The sequence below is a fragment of the Dendropsophus ebraccatus genome, chromosome 6 (assembly GCF_027789765.1).
Source record: "Dendropsophus ebraccatus isolate aDenEbr1 chromosome 6, aDenEbr1.pat, whole genome shotgun sequence".
Classification (NCBI taxonomy): domain Eukaryota; kingdom Metazoa; phylum Chordata; class Amphibia; order Anura; family Hylidae; genus Dendropsophus; species Dendropsophus ebraccatus.
In genome coordinates, this window is record NC_091459.1 from 13,359,513 (window position 1) to 13,384,342 (window position 24,830).

General features: G+C 40.4%; 1 protein-coding gene across 1 annotated transcript in view; it reads left to right on the plus strand.

Moving 5' to 3' along the window:
* Positions 1-24,830, plus strand: part of CSMD1 (CUB and Sushi multiple domains 1) — a 946,348-nt gene that overhangs the window by 566,323 nt on the left and 355,195 nt on the right. The window contains exons 11-12 of the mRNA XM_069973446.1: positions 2,067-2,170; positions 4,996-5,108. Of these exons, the coding sequence (XP_069829547.1) occupies positions 2,067-2,170; positions 4,996-5,108 (217 nt within the window). The remainder of the gene's footprint in view (positions 1-2,066; positions 2,171-4,995; positions 5,109-24,830) is intronic.

Here is a 24,830-nt window from a genome sequence, read left to right on the forward strand (position 1 = left end):
GGGGTTAAAGGAGAAGTCCGGCGAAATTTTTTATTGAAGTGTTGTATTGCCCCCCAAAAGTTATACAAATCCCCAATATACACTTATTACGGGAAATGCACATAAAGTGCTTTTTTTCCCTGCACTCACTACTGCATCAAGGCTTCACTTCCTGGATAACTTGGTGATGTCACTTCCTGGATAACATGGTGAGGTCACTTCCTGGATAACATGGTGATGTCACTACCTGGATAACATAGTGATGTCACTTCCTGGATAACATGGTGATGTCACAACCCGACTCCCAGGGCTGTGCGGGCTGTGGCTGCTGGAGAGGATGATGGCAGGGGGACACTGAGGGACACATGGCACTGGAGGGACACTGAGCATCCCTCTGCCATCATCCTCTCCAGCAGCCACAGCCCGCACAGCTCTGGGAGTCGGGTCATGACATCACCATGTTATCCAGGAAGTGAAATCACCATGTTATCCAGGAAGTGACATCACCATGTTATCCCGGAAGTGAAGCCTTGATGCAGTAGTAAGTGCAAGGGGGTGGGGGTGGTGGAAGCATATATAAGAATTTCCCATAATAAGTGTATATTGTTGAATTGTATAACTTTTGAGGGGCAATACAATACTTTAATACATTTTTTTCCATTAATTAAAAACATCTGTTCTTTTCTAGGGATGGTCCGAACCCTCGGTAATGATTCCCGGTGTCTGTCCGCTCCGTGCAGTGGGCGGATCCAGCGGGTGGACCGCCTGGAAAACTGGGATACAGTCATAGCCCATAGGCCATCTGCTGCCGAGCGTTCGGGTTCACACGAACCCGAACCTTGGCAGGTTCGGACCATCCCTATTCTTTTCATAAAATGTAGGTTGTGTCAACAAAGCCTAAAAGTTTGTATGTGCTAGAGTAGATGATGTATTATTTCCTATTATGTTATAACAAATGTACCACTAGTACATCTCTTTTTTTAATAGATGGGGATGCCGGTTCCGCGGTCCTTTTTTTGAACAGTGGTCCCCTCTGTGTTGCGGATCCATTAGAGTCAATGGAGCCGCCTAACGGAGGGAAGGGGAGATCATCAGGGAGATAAATTCTGTAGACTGCTAATACGTTCTAGCGATTGGCCGGGGTACTAAACAGCCAGACCTGAACCGATATGCACTTCCGACATGTTCCTATAACATGTCAGAGGCTTTTAAAAAATGGTAGTCACACTTTAAGTTTGTTCCTGAGTGGATTTATAGGTATTTTATTTTATCGTCACACATGTAGTTATGACATGATTTTGACCCTGTTATAATATTTAGATTCACTGTTTTTCACGCTCTATTATCTAACTAAATCCAGTAATGAGAAACCAAAAATATTGAATTATTTCAAAGAAACACATTGATCTTGTCAAATATGTTACATGTTTTGATGTCATTCCTAAGTATAAAAGTTGCTTTCTTTTAACTGTCAAGTAAACACATATATGTACGGATGCCAATGTTATCTTTAAAGTGACACTGTCACTCCCTTTTTGTATTATGACTTCTCTACACAGGTGTAAAGGGTAAATTTAGCAGTTTTCATACCTTATTTTATATCATACGTCATACTGCTTGTTCAAGTAAAAAGGGATCTTTTATCATCTGCAGATTGTGCTAAGTGGGTGGGGCTTCACAGCAATAGTGCCACTTAGTCCCACCTACAGCGCCACCGTTGACCCCACCCCTCTGGGACATCATCGACACATAGGCTCTAGACCTTTAGGCCAGCCTGTTCCAAAGGTTGACGAGGGGGTGGGGCCTGTGTGCTGATGACATCACGGAGGGTTGGGGCTATAGGTGAAACTTTGGGTGTGGCTAAGGGGTGTTGTTATCGAGAAGCCCTGCCCACTTAGCACAATCTGCAGATGATAATAGATTGACGTATGATATTGAATATGCTATGTAAACCGCTAAATTTAGCAGGGGGTGACAGCGTCACTTTAAATACTCTGTAGTACAATAATTGATCCCGTGCTTAGAAAATTTCCCATGTATATGTTGTACTATTAGGCTTTCCTTACTGTGTGTTTCTATTTTAACAGGTTATCAAGATTTCATTTGAAGTATTTGAGCTCGAGCGAGGCTATGATACATTGACTATAGGAGATGGGGGCAAAGTAGGGGACACACGTTCTGTATTATATGTGTAAGTAATGCTCTTTATTACAAATGAAGAATCATGTTTGTGTTAGACATCATGTCCACCAATTGTTCAGAATTCATTAAAGTAATTTAATCATTTGTAATTCACATCTTTATGCCATTTCAATTTATCGCTCTAGATTGAACACATGAAAGACAAATGTCAGTAGAAGAGAATGCAGTATGTTATATCTAGTATGGGCCTTAAAGGGGTACTCATTTCCTTTATCTATTTATTTTTTTTTTTAATTAAATTGCTGCCCTTATATAGAACATAAGAAAGAGCCTATTCATACTTGACCATGCTCCGCCCTCTAGCAGTGTCTTCTGGTCCTTCACTGAACGACCCTGCTGCCACTTCCAAAATGGACTTGTCTCAGCAGTGACAGTTCAGTGACAGTTCACTCAGCCAACCACTGACTGAAGCTGGACAGCTCCGGGGCCAGTCATTGACTGAGCACGCTGTCACTTCTGTGATTGGTCTGTTTAATAAGTGGCAGCAGGTGCGTTGAGCGGAGGAAATTGCAGGAGGACACCGGGCGAACAAAGTAAGGTAAGAATGGGATCTAATATGTTCTATATAAGAGGAGCTAGATAAATAGATAGATAGATAGATAGATAGATAGATAGATAGATAGATAGATAGATAGATAGGAGATAGACAGACAGACAGATAAATAGATGTTAAAGGGATACTCCGACAAAAATCTTTTTCTTTTAAATCAACTGGTTTCAGAAAAATATATAGATTTGTATTTTACTTCTATCTAAAAAATCTCAAGTCTTCCCATTCTTGTCATCTGTATGTCCTGGAGGAAGTGATGTTTTCTTTTCAGTCTGACACAGTGCTCTCTGCTGCCCCTTCTGTCCATGTCAGGAACTGTCCAGAGCAGGAGAGGTTTTCTATGGGGATTTGCTGATGTTCTGTACAGTTCCTGACATGGACAGAGATGGCAGCAGAGAGCACTGTGTCAGACTGAAAAGAATACACCACTTCCTGCAGAACATACAGCAGCTGATAAGTATGATAAATGTAAATAAAAAATCTATATAATCTTCTGAAACCAGTGAATTTGAAAGAAAAAAGATTTTTATTGGAGTAACCGTTTAAATGACAAGAGTAATCTTTTAAAGGACCCCTAAGGTTGGGTTCACACTACGTATATTTCAGTCAGAATTGTGATCCTCATATTGCAACCAAAACCAGGAGTGGATTGAAAACACAAAAAGGATCTGTTCACACAATGTTGAAATTGAGTGAATGGCCGCCATTTAATGGCAAATATTTGCTGTTATTTTAAAACAACGGCTGTTATATTGAAATAATGGCAGATATTTACTGTTATATGGCAGCCATCCACTCAATTTCACCATTGTCTGAACAGATCCTTTCTGTGTTTTTAATCCACTCCTGGTTTTGGTTGCAATATGAGGACGACAATACTGACTGAAATATATGCAGTGGGAAACCAACCTCCTAGTGTATTTTAAAGGGGTAGTGCGGAGCTAAGAAATTATTCACAAAATAACACACATTACAAAGTTATACAACTTTGTAATGTATGATATGTATGTGAATGGCCCCCTTCCCCGTGTTCCCCAACCCCCACCCGTGGACCCGGAAGTGTAGTGCATTATACATACCTGATTCGTGTTGACCCCTGTCCGCCCTCCTCTGAAAGTGATCTTTGGGAGGCCGGCCGACCCGCTCCTGGCGTCCCTCATGCCGGCCCCCTCTCTGCCGCATCATAACTGTGCTCAACCGCGATTGGCTGAGCATAACTGTGCTGAGCATAGTTATGACGTGGCAGAGGGGGGCCGCCATGAGGGACGGCAGGAGCGGGTCGGCCGGCCTCCCGATGATCACATCACTGTCAGAAGACAGCGGACGGGGGTCGACACGTATCAGGTATGTATAATTTCTTAGCGCCACACTACCCCTTTAGGGTGCCTTCACACCTACCGACTCGCAGCGTTAATAACGATGCAAGTCGGCTAGGCCCTGGCAGATCACTGTCAGTACATACACGCAGCGGTCTGAACGACTGCTGCGTGTATGTAAATCTGCCGGCCACTTAACCCCTTCTGATGCCGGCCGGCTGCCTCCCGCTCAGCTCTGTATACATTACCTCCTCGCTCCACGGGGTCCCGGCGTCCTGCTCTCCCGCCCGGCCAATCAGTGGCTGCAGCAGGGCAACACACTGATTGGCCGGGCGCGAGAGCAGTACGCTGGGACCCCGTCGAGCGAGGAGGTAATGTATACAGAGCTGAGGCGGGGGCATCAGAAGGGGTTAATTGGCCGGCAGATTTACATACACGCAGCAGTCGTTCAGACCGCTCCGTGTATGTACTGACAGTGATCAGCCAGGACCTAGCCGACTTGCAGCGTTATTAACGCTGCGAGTCGGTAGGTGTGAAGGCACCCTTAATGTAGTTTCATTTAATTTTTTTATATACTTTCTTTTATCATTGTTTCTATTGTTACACCTGTAAAACCTGTAAAAATAGGTAATATTGCTTTGAAATACTGTGAAAGCTGTACAATGCGAAACAGAATATCATGGACACTGACTTCACTATGAAGTATAATCCTAGACTTTCTCACAAATTTGTGGATATACATTAAATTAATTCTCTCCCAGTGTTTCCTCACATTACACCTAGTCCACATGGATACTTTTCTTGTGAATAGATTACAAATTTTCATACATTGCAAAAATGTGAATCTCCCTCTAACATAAATCATACGTGTAATTCTGTTATTTTATTACCATCATAAAAAGCTATTGCAGCAATTCCTATTTACTATACATTTTATGCTTTGTCCAGTCTTACAGGCTCTAGTGTACCAGATCTTATTGTCAGCATGAGCAACCAAATGTGGCTGCACTTGCAATCTGATGACAGCATTGGCTCCCCGGGATTTAAGGCAATTTATCAAGGTTTGTTCCTATATATTTACCACTGTTAAAGTAAACGTATAATTATTTTGTTAGATTTTCATTAACACAGCACTGCAACATATAAACAGCCATGCAATGTGTTACATAGAAAGATTGTACGGGCAAACATACAAACAGTATGATAAACAACATAGATTGATCAATATTCAGGTCACTAGTAGCATTGCATAATACATTAGAAATAAATGGATCACCCTAATCTATTCCATGCTGGGAGCAATGCTCAGTGCAGTATTCAGTCATATGTTGCATATTGCAAAAGAAAGGAATAACAAACAGCAAGGAAAAAAACCTAACAAAGAAAAACAAAACTGTAACAAAGACATAAGATGGGTTTTAGATTACATACAGCATAACATCAATAACAATTCAATATGAAACGACAGTGTTTCTCGATCACTAAGACATTTTCTGGAGGTATCCACTAATGGTGTATCCTTAGGATCCAAAGAACAGCATAATAAAAAGGTTGTGGTGCTTCATTGTTAGTGTTGAGTGGACTGGCCGAACTGTTCAAGTTTGACAACGTTCTTCAAACCTGAACGCTCGACTTTTCACTCCCAGTATCTGGAGATGTTGGATGCCGCCCTAGGGCTGCCAGGAGAACCTGAATAGTTTTTTAGGACTCCTGTGTCCAACTTCTCGAGCACCTGGGAGTTGCTCTTGTGGCAGTACTTGACATTGCAGGGAGGCATTAAATAAAAAAAATTCCCACCAGGTACATTCACTTTAACATGACCCACGGATAGATCAGCGCAGGTCCAGAGAAGCCGGTGCCACGGTCCATTTTTTAATCAGCGGCCCGGTTCCCCTGTACAGTGCTGTTCTATCCACGGGTACCGGGCCAGGGCTAAAGTACTGAAAGCGGACCGGGCCGCCCCCAGTGAGAGGAATCCCCCGCGCCTCTATGACACGGCTACGTTAGAATCAATGGAGCCGCGTCATAGAGGGGCGGAGGATTCCTACCACTGGGGGTAGCCTGGCCCGCCTCCAGTGCTTCAGCGCCTGCGCCCGATACCCGTGGATAGAACGCCGCCGTACATGGGAACTGGGCCGCGGTTCAAAAAATGGACTGCGGCTCCGGCTTCCCTGTGCCGGCGTCGATCTATCCGTGGGTCATGTTAAGGGGATGGTACATTTGCTTTAATTCTGACTGTGCTAGCTAAGAGCAGCAAGCAAATTAATGCCCTTTAAAGCCCTTATTACACGGGGCGATTAAGAGGAGCAAATGAGCGCCAACCTGTCAGGTCAGTGCTTTCTCACTCCTGGTTCCCCTCGCACTGCAGGCACTATTATATGCATCGGAAGCAAACGGGAAAGAGCCGGGGGGGGGGGGTCAAGGGAAGCTGCAGGGGGGCGGCCTGGGTCATCCTTAGATCATCTCGGCAGCCCATAGAAGGTAGCGGTGGTCTGCTGCCATCTAAATTGTTGGTTACATGTTTATAACATGTCGACATCGTGCATGTCAGCTGACGGTTGTCTTCTTGAATGGAAAATTAAGCTATCGTTAAATAGTCTTTAATGGAAATCTACAATTTAGTTTCCACTCTGAAAAACATAAGATAAGTCTTTCAAGGTTTAAATGATACCTGTCACGAAGTATGCTGGACCCAATCAGCATGCATTCCATTTGGTGCCAGAAGTTCGGGGAATGATTGGGTTCGGTAGCACCCCACCTTCCCCGCGCAGCTCCAGGTGCCCCCCCTTATCCACTCGCTGTCGGCACTTGTAATAGTGCCAGCAGTAAGTGGGGAACAAGAAGCAAGTGAGCGCTGACCTGACAGGTCTACGCTTGCCTGCTCCCTGAGATCGCCCTATGTAATAGGGGCTTTACATTGTCACTACTGCTTAAGATTCCAATAGACAAGGCAACACTTCATTGTCATCAGCCAATGACCTACTTCGTGTGGGGACCACAGGATTTACCTACAATAGCAGATGTCAGAGGAATTACGATTGAGAATATTGAATTTCAACATACCTGATCCTTTGTTTCTCCATTTCTGCCCTCTGTCCCTCTCTTGCCATAGATATAAGTATGTACACTTGGCTTGCGTTTACAGAGGTATCAGGAGAAACAGCTGCCAGTTGTAGACAAGTTTTAGTAACAAAAGACAGGAGTGACAGCCAACATACTTCATTCCTCTTGTGGCAATGTTGTTATTCACTTTGAAAAAGTGAGAATATATGCCACAGGGACTTCTGGTTATTGTGGTGGGGAAGATCATGGCTTGACTCCAGAATTAAATCAAGAATTTCCATTTATTTTTTATTTCTTTGTTACTATATTATTAATTTATTGCTTTGAATTCCTACAGGCTTAGAGCTTGACTAAAAGTTTTTATTAAATATTAATTATATATTGTAAAAAAAACCCCACAATTTTCTATTTATATTGCATTTTGTATTGCATTGACATGTGTGTGTGTGTGTGGGGGGCACACAAATTTATTATGGGCAGGGGTAAGGAGAAAATAAAAAAGAAGTTATAATCACCTGTCCTGGTGCCCACGCAGACCCGAGTCCCTCTCCCGGACCCCAGGCGGCTATCTTCCAAGCACCCCTTTGGCTATGTCATGACAAGGGTGGTACACCACTGCAGTCACTGATCGCCTGAGTGGGATAAATTCCACCCCTCTGTGACATTGAACCCAGGTCGTGACATACCCAGAAGATGACAGCTGAGAGGTCAGGTCTGAGAGCTTAGGGATGCCGTGCACCAGGGCACGAGAAGCGGTAAGCATATTCTCTTTATTATACCCCACTCACACACCCCTGATACCTGTAGTGGTCCTGCAGCTGCCTGTCATTAACCCTCTAAAACACTGCAATGCCGCAATTAGCTTTACAAGCAGAGGGGGTAAGCAGCCACTTACCTTGGTCCTGTTAGATCTTCGATCTGAAGATAGAGTCTGCTCTAAAAAAATAAAAGTTTTAAAACATATAAAAAAAAATAATTTACAATACCCCCTTTCCTATTATACAAATAAAAATATTTAAAAAACATAAAAAATAAACATATTATCTATCGTAACATGCAGAATTGTCTGATCTATTAAAATATTACAATATTGTTCCCGCATGGTGAACAATTAATAATAAGAGAAAAAAGAACACCGGAATTGCTGATTTTTTTTATTTATTTATAAATTAGAATTTTTTTTAATAAAAAACAACCTAAATTTATTTTTTTACACCAATATGATACCAATTACAATGAGAGATCATGGCTCAAAAAATTATACCCCAACCAGCCCTGTAGGTGGAAAAATAAAAGCGCTATGGCTCTTAGAAGGCGGGGAGGAGGAAGAACATTGCATTAATTTGGCACCAATGAGGGGTTAATTTACCAATATACTGAATAATGCAATATTAATCGAAAATTATTATATTTTATTAGTATTTCATATTTAATATATTCATCATTAATATTACACGTAGTATCAAGTGACATTGATCATGTTTTTTTTCCCCGCCTATCCTCAGATCATATCTCATATCATGTTAAATAATCATTGTACTCAGAAACCTTGCAATGTAATTGTGTCACCAAGTGCTGGAGATAATATATGTTGACTTAAGAAAAGCTAAAGGGAACAGCAGTAGGTCTTCAAGCAACGTTTTCTGCTTCAAATGTCACAGTCTACAGGGATTTATTTTAAAATCTCAAATATAGACATAAAAAAGGAGGAAATGGCCCCAGGTGTTGCAGTTACTTTAAAGTACCAGGGGATAAATAACATGAACAATCTATACATTCATGTATTTAGGAAGATAAAAACGGGTGACATAGCAACCTGCGTGCTCACTTGTTCTCTCAATGCTCGCTGCCCAAATGCCTCTAGTATAAAAGGAAAACAGATTTTTCTATCTAGCAAAATATAACCACTAAAGTTTGGCATTGTGGTTGTGCACATTAGTGCATGGGACAAAACCGCATTCTGAAAGCTATAAATATTTCAAAGAAAAAATAGCCTTGAACAGCCTTGAACATGACTTCTAAAATACATCTATGTCCTTTTTATGCAGTTTTTTATTTTATTTATGTTTTTCCCTTTTAGTTCATGTAAAGGACAAGAAGAAGTTATTCATATCTTTATTCTTTACTGCTCCTTTTAATGTGAGCATTCTCTCTGTGTCAGCCAAGTCCTTCTGGTCTTGTAGTTTGTCAAAAGCTCCTTTTTCATGGGACAGATTTGAAACTATTGTTCAAAATGCCAGAAGCTTTTAATAATGAATTACTGACAGAAGATATTTTTCATTGCTCCGGCTTCAAAGGGAAGGCAACCCTGAAATCCATACAAATGAAACAATGTAGGCTAATAAAATGCTATTATAATAGGATTCTACACACCTAATGCATAGTTTGAAATATAACATGGGCATGTATCTACATTTATTGATCAGAGAGCAATTACACTGGCGCCTTTTTTTCTCCAGCTGACTCTAATTTAATATTAATAGTATCCCGTGAGCTTTTATACAGAAAATGATTATGGCTTATATGTGTAGATTAGTATATTGGCCCAGATTTATCAAAGGATGTAAAATATAGACTCGTGTAATCTGCCCACAGCAACCAATCACAGCTCCTCTTTAATTTTACCGGAGCTGAAAGCTGAGCTGTGATTGGTTACTAAGTAATCTTGGCTCATCTCTACAAAGCACATAAAGAATTACACCCAAGGTAGATATGAAAGGGGTAATAGTATTTTGAAGATAATAAAAATAGTAGAAGAGAAGATGAGTAGACATAATACCTCTTCCCTTACATTTCTATGTAGTGATATGTTAACCTTTTCACGACCTGGGGTCATTGATGCCTCAATGCTCAGGTCGTGTTTAGACATCAGCTTATGGGATCATAATGATCCCATAAGCTGATGTCTGTATGTCTGCCCCCTCTCCTCTGTCCCCTGCCGCTGTTACAATCCTGTGACAGCGGCAGGGGAGAGAGGGGAGGGGCAGAGCTCACAGGCGCACTCCCCGCGCACCCAGCCTTCACTCCCTCCCCCACCGGCCTCCGTAGTTGGGAAACTGAAAGCCTCAGGTTTTCGGTTTCCATGGCTACCATCGGGGCTCTGCAATAACTTTGCAGAGCCCCGATGGACACCGGCAAAGAATTCCCCCTCTGTAGAGGAAGAATTCTCAGTCAGAAGCCTTATAGATGCTGCGGCCATGCTGACCGCAGTATCTATGGGTTAACTCTCAGCACCGGAGTGCGGCTCTGGTGCTGAGAGTTGCGGCGGGTCCGCGGATGACACAGATGCAGCTCCTGTGCTTGTGTCATCCTGGATTGCTGATTCACGTGGCTGCAGCTTCAGGCATAGACTGCAGCAATGTAAATTAACTGCCCAGCGGCGGGAGGGGATCTCTTCAGGCAGAGGCAGTGCTCTCTTGTCTTTTGAGGGGGTTTTACCTGGAACATCTTTTTCCCATATTTCTTGTAGGGGCCATTTATATATATAATATACAAATATGATACAGAGCAGCACCACAGGATCAGGTAGGTTGGTGCCAGCGGATAGTCCCTGCCAGGGACGTAGTCAGCTACTCAATGGAAATATATTCCGCAGCACACAGCTATAAGTGCAAAAATAGTTGGGTTTATTACATCAGTGTGTAAACAAAACACGGCATACGGTGAGACGCGACGTTTCGATGATCTCCATCATCATTTTCAAGCGTGTGGGCAGTGAAACAAAGCAAGAGTTTTATACAGGTGTGGTAATTAGTGATTACAAATCATTGGTCAAAACATAATGAGCAAATTATACAGCATATGTGCAAGTCCCGTGCGATTCATTGTGGAGCACAGCATCTTAGTGCGGTATGATCGCAGCGTTTGCGAATAAAAGTCCATCTAGTGCAAAGTGTCCATGTGAAAAAGAGGCTTGAGAATGTCCAAAGGAGACCTCTTAGTAGAATATACATAATGAGAAACATATTAGTCCATTAGTATATAGATCCGGACTTCCGAGCTCACTCTCATGGACACAGGCTAGTAGTAAGATCATGTGATCTAGTCACGTGGGGTAAACATTTCATTCATAAAAAGCGCTCACATACTGACTGCAGGAGTATAATAAAGCACAATTGAACTATACCGGCTCAGGGGGAAGTTCAGGCATCACCACATCGGATCATCACCGTCACTATAACTGTGTTCCACTTAACCGGTGCACTCGAAGAATACCACGGTGTGTGTACCGCACAGAGCCCCCTTCCATGCCGGATGGCCACTCCAGGCCGAATTCACACAAAAGAAATGTACAGGGGAAATATAAGGACATAAAGCGGTTCTCCTGGTCTTGGTCAGTATCAGATGAAAAAAGTGATTCGCACTGTGTCAATCCATATGAGGTGAGTTCAGTCGTCCTTCAGATCTAAACAAAGCAAATAGAAAGGTAAGTATAACATAGGTAAATAACAATAAAATCAAAGTTCCACTGTTCCTGACTGTCACGGGGGAATCCTGGGATAGGCACAGGGCAAACCTCTATTTGTACATACCACCACTGACCTTATATTCTACATTCAGGCCCTTGGGGGTTAGTGTGTCTAATTCATAAATCCATTGTAGTTCCCTACGTTTGAGCAGTATGAGTCTATCACCTCCTCGTTTGGGGGGGATGATCTTGTCTAGAAGCATGAACTTAAGGTCTTTTTCAGTGTGCCCAGCATCTGCAAAATGTTTAGAAACCGGTAAATCAGCTTTCAGTTTTCTTATGATATAACGGTGTTGGTTGATATGGGTCTTGAAATCATATGTTGTCTCCCCTATATAAAGCTTCTTACAGGGGCACCAAAGGGCATAAATCACCCAGTCCGAGTCATAGGTGAGATAGTGTTTGATCATATATTTTTTGTTAGTCATCGGATGGACAAAATGTGTACCTTTCACCATATATTTACAGTTAGTACATCTTACACAGGGGTATGAACCTTTTTTAGGTGGGGCCAAATATCGTTGTCCGCCGCCTGTGGGGGCAGTAACATCAGTCTTCACTAATGTGTCCCTGAGATTTTGTCCTCTCCTGTATGAAAGTAATGGAGGCACCTGAAATTCCTGAATGTTCGGATGTGTCTTTTTAATAATGTGCCAGTGTTTGTTAATGATGCTACCTATCTTAGGAGAGAAGTGCGTATATGTTGAGATAAACGGGATGCGTTCTGTCCTACTCTGTTTGTCAACTTTTTGTAACAGTGTTGTCCTCTCTATCTGTTTGATCTGTGTGTGACAGTTGTCAAGTAGCGCTCTAGGGTATCCCCTTGTTTTAAAGTCATCCACCATGTTATTTAAAGTACCGTCCAGTTGAGTATCGTGCTGGATAATTCTACGTGCCCTCATCTTTTGAGGGGGTTGTACCTGGAACATCTTTTTCCCATATTTCTTGTAGGGGCCATTTATATATATATATATATATATATATATATATATATATATATATATATATATATTAATATCCTTCCTTAAACTTCTCTTCTCCAGACAAAACAAATTTAATTCTTTTAATCTATCCTCATAACTAAGATGCCCCATTCCCCTTATTAATTTAGTTTCCCGCCTTTTATCTTTTACCTTTTCCAACACCATACTGTACTCCAGCTGAGGCCACACCAAAGCTTTATAAAGCTTGAATAGCTCAATAATTTGCTAGATAGTATACCTACCATGGATAACTCTAGCAGAAGGTATTACTTGAGATATATTGCAAGCAGTTTCTGCAAATAGAATACAAAGATAAAAATTACAGAATCAGAATCAGCATCTTTTCACCTATCTAGCCAATACTGCAGTTGGGACAGAAAATATCTGGTGCCACAAGACAGTGCTGCAATTGCCGGCAACGTGTCTTGTGGAACCGTTACTAGGTTATTTGAAGGTGAACCAGGCACCCTCCACTCTGCCGAGGCTGAAGGTTAAATGCTGGAGTTTCCCATTGATTTCAAAGGGGTTTGTTACTCAAGTGCTTTGTCAAGTGCTTGACTCAAGTATTGAGCACTCGTGCATTCCAGTGCCCACTCAACACTATTAATAATGAAGATTGTATGTCTGATGGCTTTGCTCCAGGATTGGTGACGTGTTTGATGAACTATAAAATTCTCAAATATTTTTAAATTATGGGAAAGCATGAAATTGTCAAATATTGGACTTTACAGATCAGCTTAAAGTGAATGTATGGACCTCTTAAAGCAAATGTACCTTCTGGTAAATCGCAGTACTGTTTTTTACCTTAATGGATCAGTCATTCTTTTTTTTTTAATTGGCTCCTGGTTCATAAGCTCGGTGATGGTATATTGGGGCCACCGGCCCATCACGGAGCTCAGGGTGCAGGCCGGTTGGTGCATTCACTTTAAATGGTCCATAATAGTAAAGATTACGGATGGTCCGAACCTGTCGAGGTTCGGGTTCGTATGAACCCGAACGCTCGGCATCAGATTCCCGCTGTTTGCCCGCTCCGTGCAGCGGGTGGATACAGTGGGAGGACCACCTGGAAAACTGGGATACAGCCTATGGCTATGGCTGTATCCCTGTTTTCCAGGCGGTCCTCCCGCTGTATCCACCCTCTCCACGGAGTGGGCAGACATCGGGAATCATTTCCGAGAGTTCGGGTTTGTAAGAACCGAAGCAGGTTCGGACCATCCCTAGTAAAGAAGGTACATGCGCTTTGAAAGGTCCAGTATAGTAAAAAAAAAAAAAATTATAATAAAAAAATAGATTAAAATTTAAAATTTTACTTTATTATTTTGGGGTTATTAGATACTAAGTAATTAAACTACTTTATGCTGTGATTTTTCAAATAAAGTATCATCCACCTAACATTACTTACCAAGAGTAAATGTAAAATGTGAAAACACATTACACAATACAGAAATGTAAATTTATATTGAGAAAAACAAATGGGAATAAAATATAAACTATATAATAAACAAGCTAAGAAAAAGACAAATCATATTCTCCTTATGTAACCTAGCTAGATAGATGTTGTAAAACATGCTTAAGGGAAAGTGTAATTTAGACAAATAGGCATCTGCACTGGAGATGATGCCTGATTTATGTCAAATACAAGATATACCATATGGACTGCGCCTTGAGTAAACTAAGGAAACTTCTGTAGAAAGTTCATGGTAAGTTAAAAGAACTTATTTTAATTAAAGTAACTTATGAAGAACTTCTGTTAATGTAATGTTTAAAAACTTGCTCTTGAATAATCAGGATGCTGAAGAATAATGCAGCGATAAATGTCTGCAAGTTTATATAAATTATAAAATTTATCCCAATTTATTTATTACAATTTTACAGTGCTGTTCTAAAAAACAACAGGAGTATATACAGTATAGAGTTCTGTGGTGTGATGGGCATAGTGTCTGGGAGCTGGTCAGCCTCAGATAGTTATTGCAGACCTAACCTGACAATTTCTCTCGACATCTACCTAAACCCTTTATTCTGCTATGAGTCTATTGGAGACTACAGATCCCCTTACATGTTTGCCGTTATTCATGGGGTTGTACTGGTCCCTTCTACCTGGTACTTCCATCTGTGATTGCTACATAGCTACATCACTACCATGCCACCAATTATTTTCACCAACAGTTGTACGCAAGTAGCTTCCATGCTAATCACTAGAGATGAGCAAAGCGAATCTGATTAATTCCGATTCACGGTGAATTGAGCATTAAATTTGCTTCATAGCGATTTGCCAGCTTACATTACTGTCTTTTAAAGAAAGCAAAGGATTATCCATATTCCCCTGTGCCCGACCAACCAGCTGCAAACCCCACTGTGATGTCAGCAATCCCCCCCCCCTTCACCCTCTATATAAGGTGATTGGCTTCCTGGAGGCGACCAGTCGACTGTGTGTAGTAGAAAGAAGGTTGCAGCAGGGAAAGAGAGAGAATACAGAGAGATAGGGACAGAGAGGAGGGGGGACTGTGGGAGGTTTTTTGTGGGAGCAGTGAAGCCATTGTCCAGTATACTAAGTAACTGGGCGACTGTTGTTCATTACACTAAGTCACTGGGTGCTGGGTGTGCATTATAGGAAGTCACTGGGTGCTGGGTGTGCATCATAGGAAGTCACTGGGTGCTGGGTGTGCATTATAGGAAGGTGCTGGGTGCTGGGTGTGCATTATAGGAAGTCACTGAGTGCTGGGTGCATTATAGGAAGTCACTGGGTGCTGGGTGTGCATTATAGGAAGTCACTGGGTGCTGGGTGTGCATTATAGGAGGTCGCTGGGTGTGCATTATAGGAAGTCACTGGGTGCTGGGTGTGCATTATAGGAAGTCACTGGGTGCTGGGTGTGCATTATAGGAAGTCGCTGGGTGTGTATTATAGCAAGTCACTGGGTGCTGGGTGTACATTATAGGAGGTCACTGGGTGCTGGGTGTACATTATAGGAAGTCACTGGGTGCTGGGTGTGCATTATAGGAGGTCACTGGGTGCTGAGTGTGCAATATAGGAAGTCACTGGGTGCTGGGTGTACATTATAGAAAGTCGCTGGGTGTGCATTATAGGAAGTCACTGAGTGCTGGGTGTGCATTATAGGAAGTCACTGGGTGCTGGGTGTGCATTATAGGAAGTCACTGGGTGCTGGGTGTGCATTATAGGAAGTCACTGGGTGCTGGGTGTGCATTATAGGAAGTCACTGGGTACTGGGTGTGCATTATAGGAGGTCACTGGGTGGTGGGTGTACATTATAGGAAGTCACTGGGTGCTGGGTGTGCATTATAGGAAGTCACTGGGTGCTGGGTGTGCATTATAGGAAGTCACTGGGTGCTGGGTGTGCATCATAGGAAGTCACTGGGTGCTGGGTGTGCATTATAGGAAGTCACTGGGTGCTGGGTGTGCATTACAGGAAGTCACTGGGTGCTGGGTGTGCATCATAGGAAGTCACTGGGTGCTGGTTGTGCATTATAGGAAGTCACTGGGTGCTGGGTGTGCATCATAGGAAGTCACTGGGTGCTGGGTGTGCATTATAGGAAGTCACTGGGTGCTGGGTGTACATTATAGGAAGTGACTGGGTGCTGGGTGTGCATTATAGGAAGTCACTGGGTGCTAGGTGTGCATTATAGGAAGTCACTGGGTGCTGGGGGTGCATTATAGGAGGTCACTGGGTGATGGGTGTACATTATAGGAAGTCGCTGGGTGTACATTATAGGAAGTCACTGGGTGCTGGGTGTGCATTATAGGAAATCACAGTGAACACAGTGTCCATCATAATACCTCAATGGGTGCTCATTTTCTCCTGGGAGAAAATTGATGTTATGCCACTGATCCACCAACATCCAATTGAGCAGGAAATTGAACAGGAAATTGACAGGCTGATTGGCATTTTAAAAAAAAATGCCATTTTCCATTTTTGACACTGTCACAGCAACAACTGTTGGGAAAAAAATTGCTACTCTGTAATAGTCCCACTATTGTAGCTACTATACTGTAGTTTGCCTGTTTTAATGAGATTTGTTTCTATGTGATAAACAAATGGTGGATATATTTGTGATTTGCTCATCCCTACTAATCACAGTTCAAATAGATAGCTGACAAAGTGAATTAAAGGTTACTGCCTCTTACAGACTATCACTTCGACCCTCTCCGATCTTAACTTTTGACATGTCTGTGTTACATGTCAAAAGTTTATTTAATCAACATTAGTTATTTACTATTTTGAATTCACTGCTCTTATAGTAAAAAGAAAAACTTCACAGATGACTGAACTATTCAAACATATTTGCCTACATCTACAGGTAATAGTAATAGTTTTACATGTACATTACATTATTTACATTATGCATATGCATTATGTGGAAAGCAAGTGAGCACCAACCTGTCAGGTCAGCTTGCTCCTCGTTCCCCCACCCACTGCTGGCCCTATTACACTCGCCAAAAGCGAACGAGGAGGAGAAGGTGGGAGCTGCGGGGGGAGGGGCTGCCCGGGGGATTGCCTGATCATCCGAGCAACCCATAGGAAACAGTGGAGGTCTTCTGCCGCAGCTCCTATTACACAGAGTTCGTTAACAGACTGATCAATGCCATTTCAGCCTGTTGAAAGACAACTATCAGCTGACATTGTGCATTTCGGTTTATCATTGTTTTCTATTACACAAAACGATTAACGACCGAATATGGCCAATAATCGCTTTGTGTAACAGCAATTTAGGATCACTGGGGAGAGGATAGGACAGAAGGGCTGATTGTGGGGGATTGTTTGTTGTAGCTGTCAACCAAGTGTCCACTTCACTAAGTAACTGGGTGCCTATGGGAATTCACTGGGACCAGTGAAGACACAGTCCATATTATTTATGTACTTGGCACTGTAAACTCCTATTGAGTTATACCAATTTACTGGGATCAGTAAATTGAGTGAGCACCTTACATAATCAGTGCTTGCATTCCACTCCTACTGTGTTATACAAGTTTAGTTTCATTACTGAACTGAGTCTGCACTTTACATAATCAGTGGTTGCATGCCACTCCTGTCCTAGGAAACAAAAATAATATTACGTTACTGATCCACCAAGGTCCTCTCATGACCATGGCAGAAATTAAATCATTGACTGGCTGGTTGACATTTTTTTTAATTGTGATTTTCAGATTTTCTTTACACTTTTACAACAACATGCTTTAACAAATTTGTCCTTCTGTAATAGTCGCAGTATTGTAGCTACTATAGTTTGGTCTGTCTTAATGAAATTCATTTTGCGAATCTTAGAGTTTGACCCGGAATTTGCGAAGCTCGAAAAACGAATTTCCACCTGCTTCGCTCATCTCTAATTATTATTGGTCCTCATCAATATTTTTTCCAAAAACTGTTACTTTTTTTTTTTTTTTTTAAAGAAGTGTCATAATCTGATATTTTGCCTAACTCCATTATTCACCTTAGTGTTAATTTTCACAAACTGAATTTAAAGTAATCCCATAGCACCTCCTGAAATTTATCCCAAAAAGTCAAGTGCATACCTGTAATATCTTATTAAAGAAGTTATTGAAGATTAGAAAAATGATGTGTCTATGTAACGACATAAGGCAAAAATGAGGATTATTTAAGATATTAAAGAAAAACACATTGCATTATTTAATATATTTGTAGTTATGATAAATCTGATTGTCTAAGGATATAGATGTTTATTCAGTTACATGCTCTGAAACTCGAGCGACCTTATTTCTACAGGAAAAAAATAAATGTTTCAAATGGTGTTTTAACACCTGACTATTCTGAATACAAAGGCTTTTTATAAATTTACCACCTGCAAAACAAGTCAAATATCACGATTATGATTAGTGGAAAAGTGTTTTATCAACAGGTGTTCAGGTTTTAAAGCTGAAAATTATTTGAAAGCTTCTAGTAAATATTATCCCGTAAAATTTTGCCTCGAAAGAAGCAATATGGCACTTTGAGTTTTCCTTTGCAAAAATGATTGCAATATTTTTTACTAACTTACTCCTGTTCCTGTACATATAGATATCCAGTTGATTTATACTTCATACTGAGAACAGTTACAGTACTTCAAAGATGCATTTCCTTATATAAGATGCCTGACAAAATCATTTTCCTCCATGCCACAGAGTACAAGGGAAATACATCAAAGACATGATGAATTCCAGTTAAATTCTCTGTTAAAATGTAAATTTTACGTTGGATTGACGGTATCCACTATCCCAATTTTTCGAATAGTTAATATGGTATGTTACATTTCCAACCATACTAGAAGAATAGGTTACAGCTTTTTCTTTGACAATTTTAACTATAATAGCAGGAAAAATCAAGAAATATGGTCAAATAATGAACAGATTCAAGATATAAAATACTGGTACTGGAATGTGATTAATCAGGTTTATTACCAGGCAGGTCTATATGTGATTACATTTTATTTCAGTGTATTTAACTTAATGCTATTATTATAGTGAAAGATGATTATAATGAATATTTTTACATTAGCAAATCTAACCCATAAGTTTAAATATAGTCACCAAAAGTTGCCAATGGGTGGCGTTCAATCATTCGAAATATCAACTGATAAAAATTTTAAACTCCTTTTTGCTTGCCTGCATACATCCTGAAGGGACATTTGTTGCTTTCGTTTTTTAAATATAACGTTAAAGAAGAGTAGAAGGATTATTTTACTTAATACACTGAGTCTGCCATATCAGTCCTCATTCAGCATACATAGAACATTATTATTATTATTATTATTATTATTATTATTATTATTATTATTATTATTATTATTATTATTATTTTAAGTTTTCTATTACATTTACTGTAAGTTTTTCATAAAATTTTATATTTATATATTTTTGTAAAAAGGTATAAAACTGAAAGGTCATGTCAAAGTATTATATTTTCTGTAAGCACAATACATTTGTGCTTGTTTTTAGGTTTAAAAGTCATGAAATTGTACAGTTGACCTTTCCCTGCATTCAGAATGGACAATTACATACAAATGTATATGGAAAGTCTTCAGATTCATTCACTTTTGCAACATTTTGTTATGCTGTGGTCTTGTGCTTTAAAAAAAAAAAAAAAAGATTTCATTCATCATTTTGCATGATGAAGTAAAAACAGAAATCTTAGCTATTTTATTATGAAGAAAAGTAAGAAAGTAAGAAAAAGCAATGGCATCTTTATTCAGACCCTTTACGTAGTTAAAACACTATATACAAGAAGTTTACATACCACAGCACTTCTCCTTAAAAACTTCAATTTTATTGTATCCAAAAACACATAACAGGACGTAGAGGAACCACGGTGAAGTGCTGTGGTATGTAAACTTCTTGTGTATACTTATATGGACCTATGTGTTAAGCTGAGCACCACCTACAGCACTGATGAGATGTGTTTGCACACCTGACTGAGCACAAACACCTGGGACCAGTAGTGCGGGGAGATATCTAACTGTGGGTAGTTTAAACACTGTTGCACACTTAGATTTGGGGATTTTCGGCCATTCTCTGCAGGTACTATAAAGCTCTGTCAGGTTGGATGGCAATTGTCAGTGGACCACCATTGTCAGATTTCTCCAGATTAGTTTGATTGGGTACAAGTCAGAAAGTAATCTGTCCATACAGATCTTGAGCCGAAGACAGAGAGAAGAAGTCAAAGAAATATTCAGTTTGGTTCCTGGGTAGTCTACTTAGGGGTAAGACCATCAAGCTTCTTCCTTGTTCTCTGACTCTTTTCAGAGTTTAGGGCACCCATGGTGAAGGCAAATGAATTGGCAGTAGATCGGTGAGGTTTTATAACGTATCCCAGTTTTGGATAGTGAAAAAAAGGAATGTCCATAACCGTATATTTTTCTTGAAGGTCATCGTGCTCATTAATATTGATATGTTTTTCCTCTAATAGAAATCTAATTTCAAAAGGAAATGTCCATGCAAAGGGAAATTTCTTATTATGAAGCCATTCTGTGAGTGATTGCGGTTTTCTCTTTTTCATCAGTGTGACTGGAGAAAGATCTTGAAAAATTGTGATGGTAGAATTATCATATTGTATACTATACAAGGCTATGTTCACACTACGTAAAACTACGTCCGTAGTCGGTTTATAACTAAAATTTATATCTGCAGAATTAAACTTTATTTTCATGTTAAAAAATTGGTTTCTCGGGCTTAATAAATACTTAAGTATTTAAAGTAAATGACCTGTGTCAGCCCGCTTAGAAACATGCTAGGAAGCAAAATTAAACAACGGCTGTAGTTTCCCGACTAGCCTGTATGCTAGTATTTCTACGGCCGTAGTTTCAGGCGTACGTGTCCAACTGGGTGAAATTTACACTGTGTGAACATAGCCCAAAAACGTGAAAACATAATGTGTGCATGGATACTGAGATTTCTGGCCAAAACTCCATTATTTCAGATACCATATACTGCTATCAATTTGCATAATCTCCCTTGTAATTAATAATTAAACAAATTATACATAACTTTCATAATCAGAGAGAAAATGTAATAAGACAAAAAAATGCAATGGAACAAAAACCTAATGTCTGAATAAATGCTAAGGATACTAAGCAAGACTCCATTGTTAAAGATGATAAAATTCAAATGTTTCAAGATAAAGAGAATATAATGCTAAAATCCAGGGAAATGGAAGCTATGCAATGTATAGCCTCCATCTTCCTGGCTTTGAGCATTATATTTTCTTTATCTTGAAAAATCAGGAAGTGGCAAATCACATCCCTCGGGGGATCAGTAAGTTTCGGACGAGACTTCAGCGCTCTGTGAGCCCTCTCAATTATCAGTATGGAAGAGGGATCTTTTTCCAAGACCAACAGACAGATCTCTACTGCTGTCGGCACAGCCTCAGGAGCCACACTTTACGGAATTCAACAGAAGTGTAGAATATTACAGCCGCTGCAATTTCCCTGGTCTTCCAGAGAACAGTAGAGATTATTGATGTGTGTCTGACAAGAATCAAAAGATTTGGTGGAAGCAAAATTGTATTCCAGTAAAGACATTTTTTTTTTGTTTCAAGGGCATCAACATGGTTACCAATCTAGCGAATGTCTTGTTTAATTTCAGCTAAATCATTCATTACTGGAGAGGAGACTCTATGAATAATTTGTAAAAAAAATTGTGAAAGTGACCTCACCAGAGGTAGAGGCGTCATCATCTTCACTGTCCCACCCTGTTGCACTTTCATCTTTGTCTTCTCTCATTCTTTGTTCTGTAGGATATCTAGGTTTGTGTTACTTGTGTTACATGTATTCGTTTGTAAACAGTTTGTCACCAGAAACCATATAGTAGGAAAAGAAAGGGTTTTTTTTTTTTTCTTTTTGCAAAAATCCCCAGAAAAATTAGCAACTACTCAGGGTTAGAGATGATCGAACATTGGAAAATGTTAGCTTCTATCGAACTCGAAACTTGTTGAACCTTCTGCATTTGATTCCCGATGCCTTCCTGGTCCATGGGGAAGGAGGAGACAGCCCGGGGACCGCCTGGAATTCTGGGATTCAGCCTAGGTAATAGAAATCTTGTGAAGCAAAAGTAAATAATATATACAGTCCAACTGCCAATATATATTACTGGTGGTCGTATGTCGGATGCAGCACTTGCAGTAGAGAAGATTGTTTAGTTTGTAAAGCTGTATGTGGTGCTGCAGTGTATACAACTGTCAGTACATGGCGTTGAAGAGCGATGGAAGTGTATAGCACAGATGGGTGAGGATCTCTGTAATGGCGTCCTGTATTGCACTTATTGGGATATGAGCAGGTTATGATCTTAAGCCCCAGAGTGGTTGTGGAAGCTTGTTTTCCCTATCCAGGCTCACTGACGGTCCCCAGGTTCCTTAATGTGCAACTGCAGCTACAGACAGCTCCCTAGCTGGACCCTGTGGTTGTGGCTAAACACTTGTTAAGATGGTCACCCTCTGTCAGCATGTGCCCCTGTTATGGCCTTCTTGTGGGTTGTTGATCTGGTCACAGGAGGAAGCAGGAAAGATGTCAGTAGCTGAGAGAGGCCAAGTGTGCGTCTGGTCTCCACTATCGGACAGTGCAGGTAAGTGATGAAGAGTCTTCCTCTGGGCTCTGTGCCAGCCGAGACAACTGCATGGCCACGCCTCCTCTGTCCTCCTGTGCCATAAGTAGCCGCTCCCGGACAGAATGCCGCATGCTATGCCGAGTCTTAGCAGACATCAGCAGGCCCTGAGATTTTCTCTAAAAGCCCCCCTAACTGTTCCTCGTACCTTGTGTGGGTTTGCAGAGGTGGATTTGGTGGTCAGATGCCAGTGGGTAAAGGGGATTATAATCACTGCTCATGAGGAGCTCCACACTTCACATCCTATCTCCATGCCAGTCAGGCCACTACCCCTGTATTTTTTAAATAAATATTTACACTTAGGGTATGTTCATACTACTTTTTTTTTTAAGGTGTTTGAAGTATTTCAATAATTTTGTCTATAATTAATGAGCATGATCATTGTTTCTGGCCATGTTCACATGTAGTATTCTGTCAGTCTTTTTGGTCAGTATCTTTTCAACTAAAACCAGGAATGGTCTGAAAACACAGAAAACTCTACAAATTTTTCCATTTAATTGTCTCTTTAAGTCCCACTCCTTTTGGCTCCATATACTGATTGAAAGACTGACAGAAACACTGATCAAAATACTGTGTGTGAACATACCTACAGCTGCAATTTTTTTTTAAATACGGATGTATTTTTGCCTCAAAAAACGTTTGGGGGAACATACCCTCAACTTGACACACAGTACAACTCTCATTATACTATCAATTCCAACTGATGAAAAGGTGTGCTACAGAAGCTGAACTATCATGCTATTTTACTTAGAATTTATGACCAGGTAGCTTTTACAAGTCAACCGATTTCAATTTTACGTTATATTTCCAGACTTCAAATGCCACCTAAGTGCATCTAGATTGTATAAAACCATTATTGATTTACCCATCATGCTCTCACAACAGCAGGGTTGTCACAGGGTAGTAAACTATTTGAGTAACAGCTTTTCATTGCGGCCTGCTGGAAATGCAATTATCCAAGCAACGGGGGGTATATTAACTTTTATTAATGTGCAAAATCGATAAATTATTTTATAGAAAGCTGAGGGCAAACCCTCCATGCTACTGCACATATCTGTTAGAAATAATTTTATTCATGTCATTTGCAAAATGGATCAATATAAGTCCATTAAAATGGTACATTCGCTAACTTCCTTGTTTAAGTGTTGTTCTAAAACAGAGAGATCTAATCTAAAAAAAATAGAAAATAGCGTAATTCAAGGAGTATTTAGAAGCACACTTTAAAATATGTGTATATGTGTATATATATATATATATATATATATATATATATATATATATATATATAATTTTTATGTCTTTTTTAAAAAGCTATTTCTTTTTCCCATTTCAAGAACGAAACTTTTAAAAATGTGTCAGCCGATAGGGGCGGGGAGATAAATAATCAATACTTACCTCTCCCTGTGCCAGAGAAGCACAGGTCACAGGTTCTGAGCCCCTTCCCAGAAGGCATTTTCTCCTGAGTTCCGATGTCAACACGAGACATCGGAGACATCAGGAGGGAGTTCCTGGCGCCCTGAGGGAGTTTCAGAGTGAAGAGACAGTAATGCAAAGGCACAGGGTAAGTAGCGATTATTATGTTCCCCGTGCCCCTGCCAGCTGACAATTTTTTTTAAATCGCCGGACTTCTCCTTTAAGTGACTTTACTCAGTTATTACTACATTTGCGGCCTACATTTTTTACCACAGTTCCATATAACACTTCCTCACCTTGAGGGTATGTTCACACAACATTTTTGAGGCTAAAATAAGACTGTATTTTAAACAAAGAGCATGATCTTTACGGCCGTAATAATCGCTGGGAAAAAAAAAAAGTTTTGTGAATATATTCTAAGTGTGTTGAGAAGAGTAATGGGTTAATGGGATCCATTCCCCATTGATGAGATCAGTGGATATACCATCAGAAGGATCCTCAGAAATCTAACAGTCATCACTAATTCTATGGAAAGGGGATAATTGTTATTAGGAAAACCCCATTATTTAAGTGATGAAGTCACAAGAACAATACTTACCTTTCATTTGGTAGGTTGAACTTCAAGTTGCAACCAGTGTTAGCTTTACAGAAATCATTTTCAACAACCAAAATATTCTTTTATAGAAATCTGCATTCTTGTATCTGTCAAGTCATATTTTGGTTCATTCTTTAAATATTTATAGCCTCAATTTTA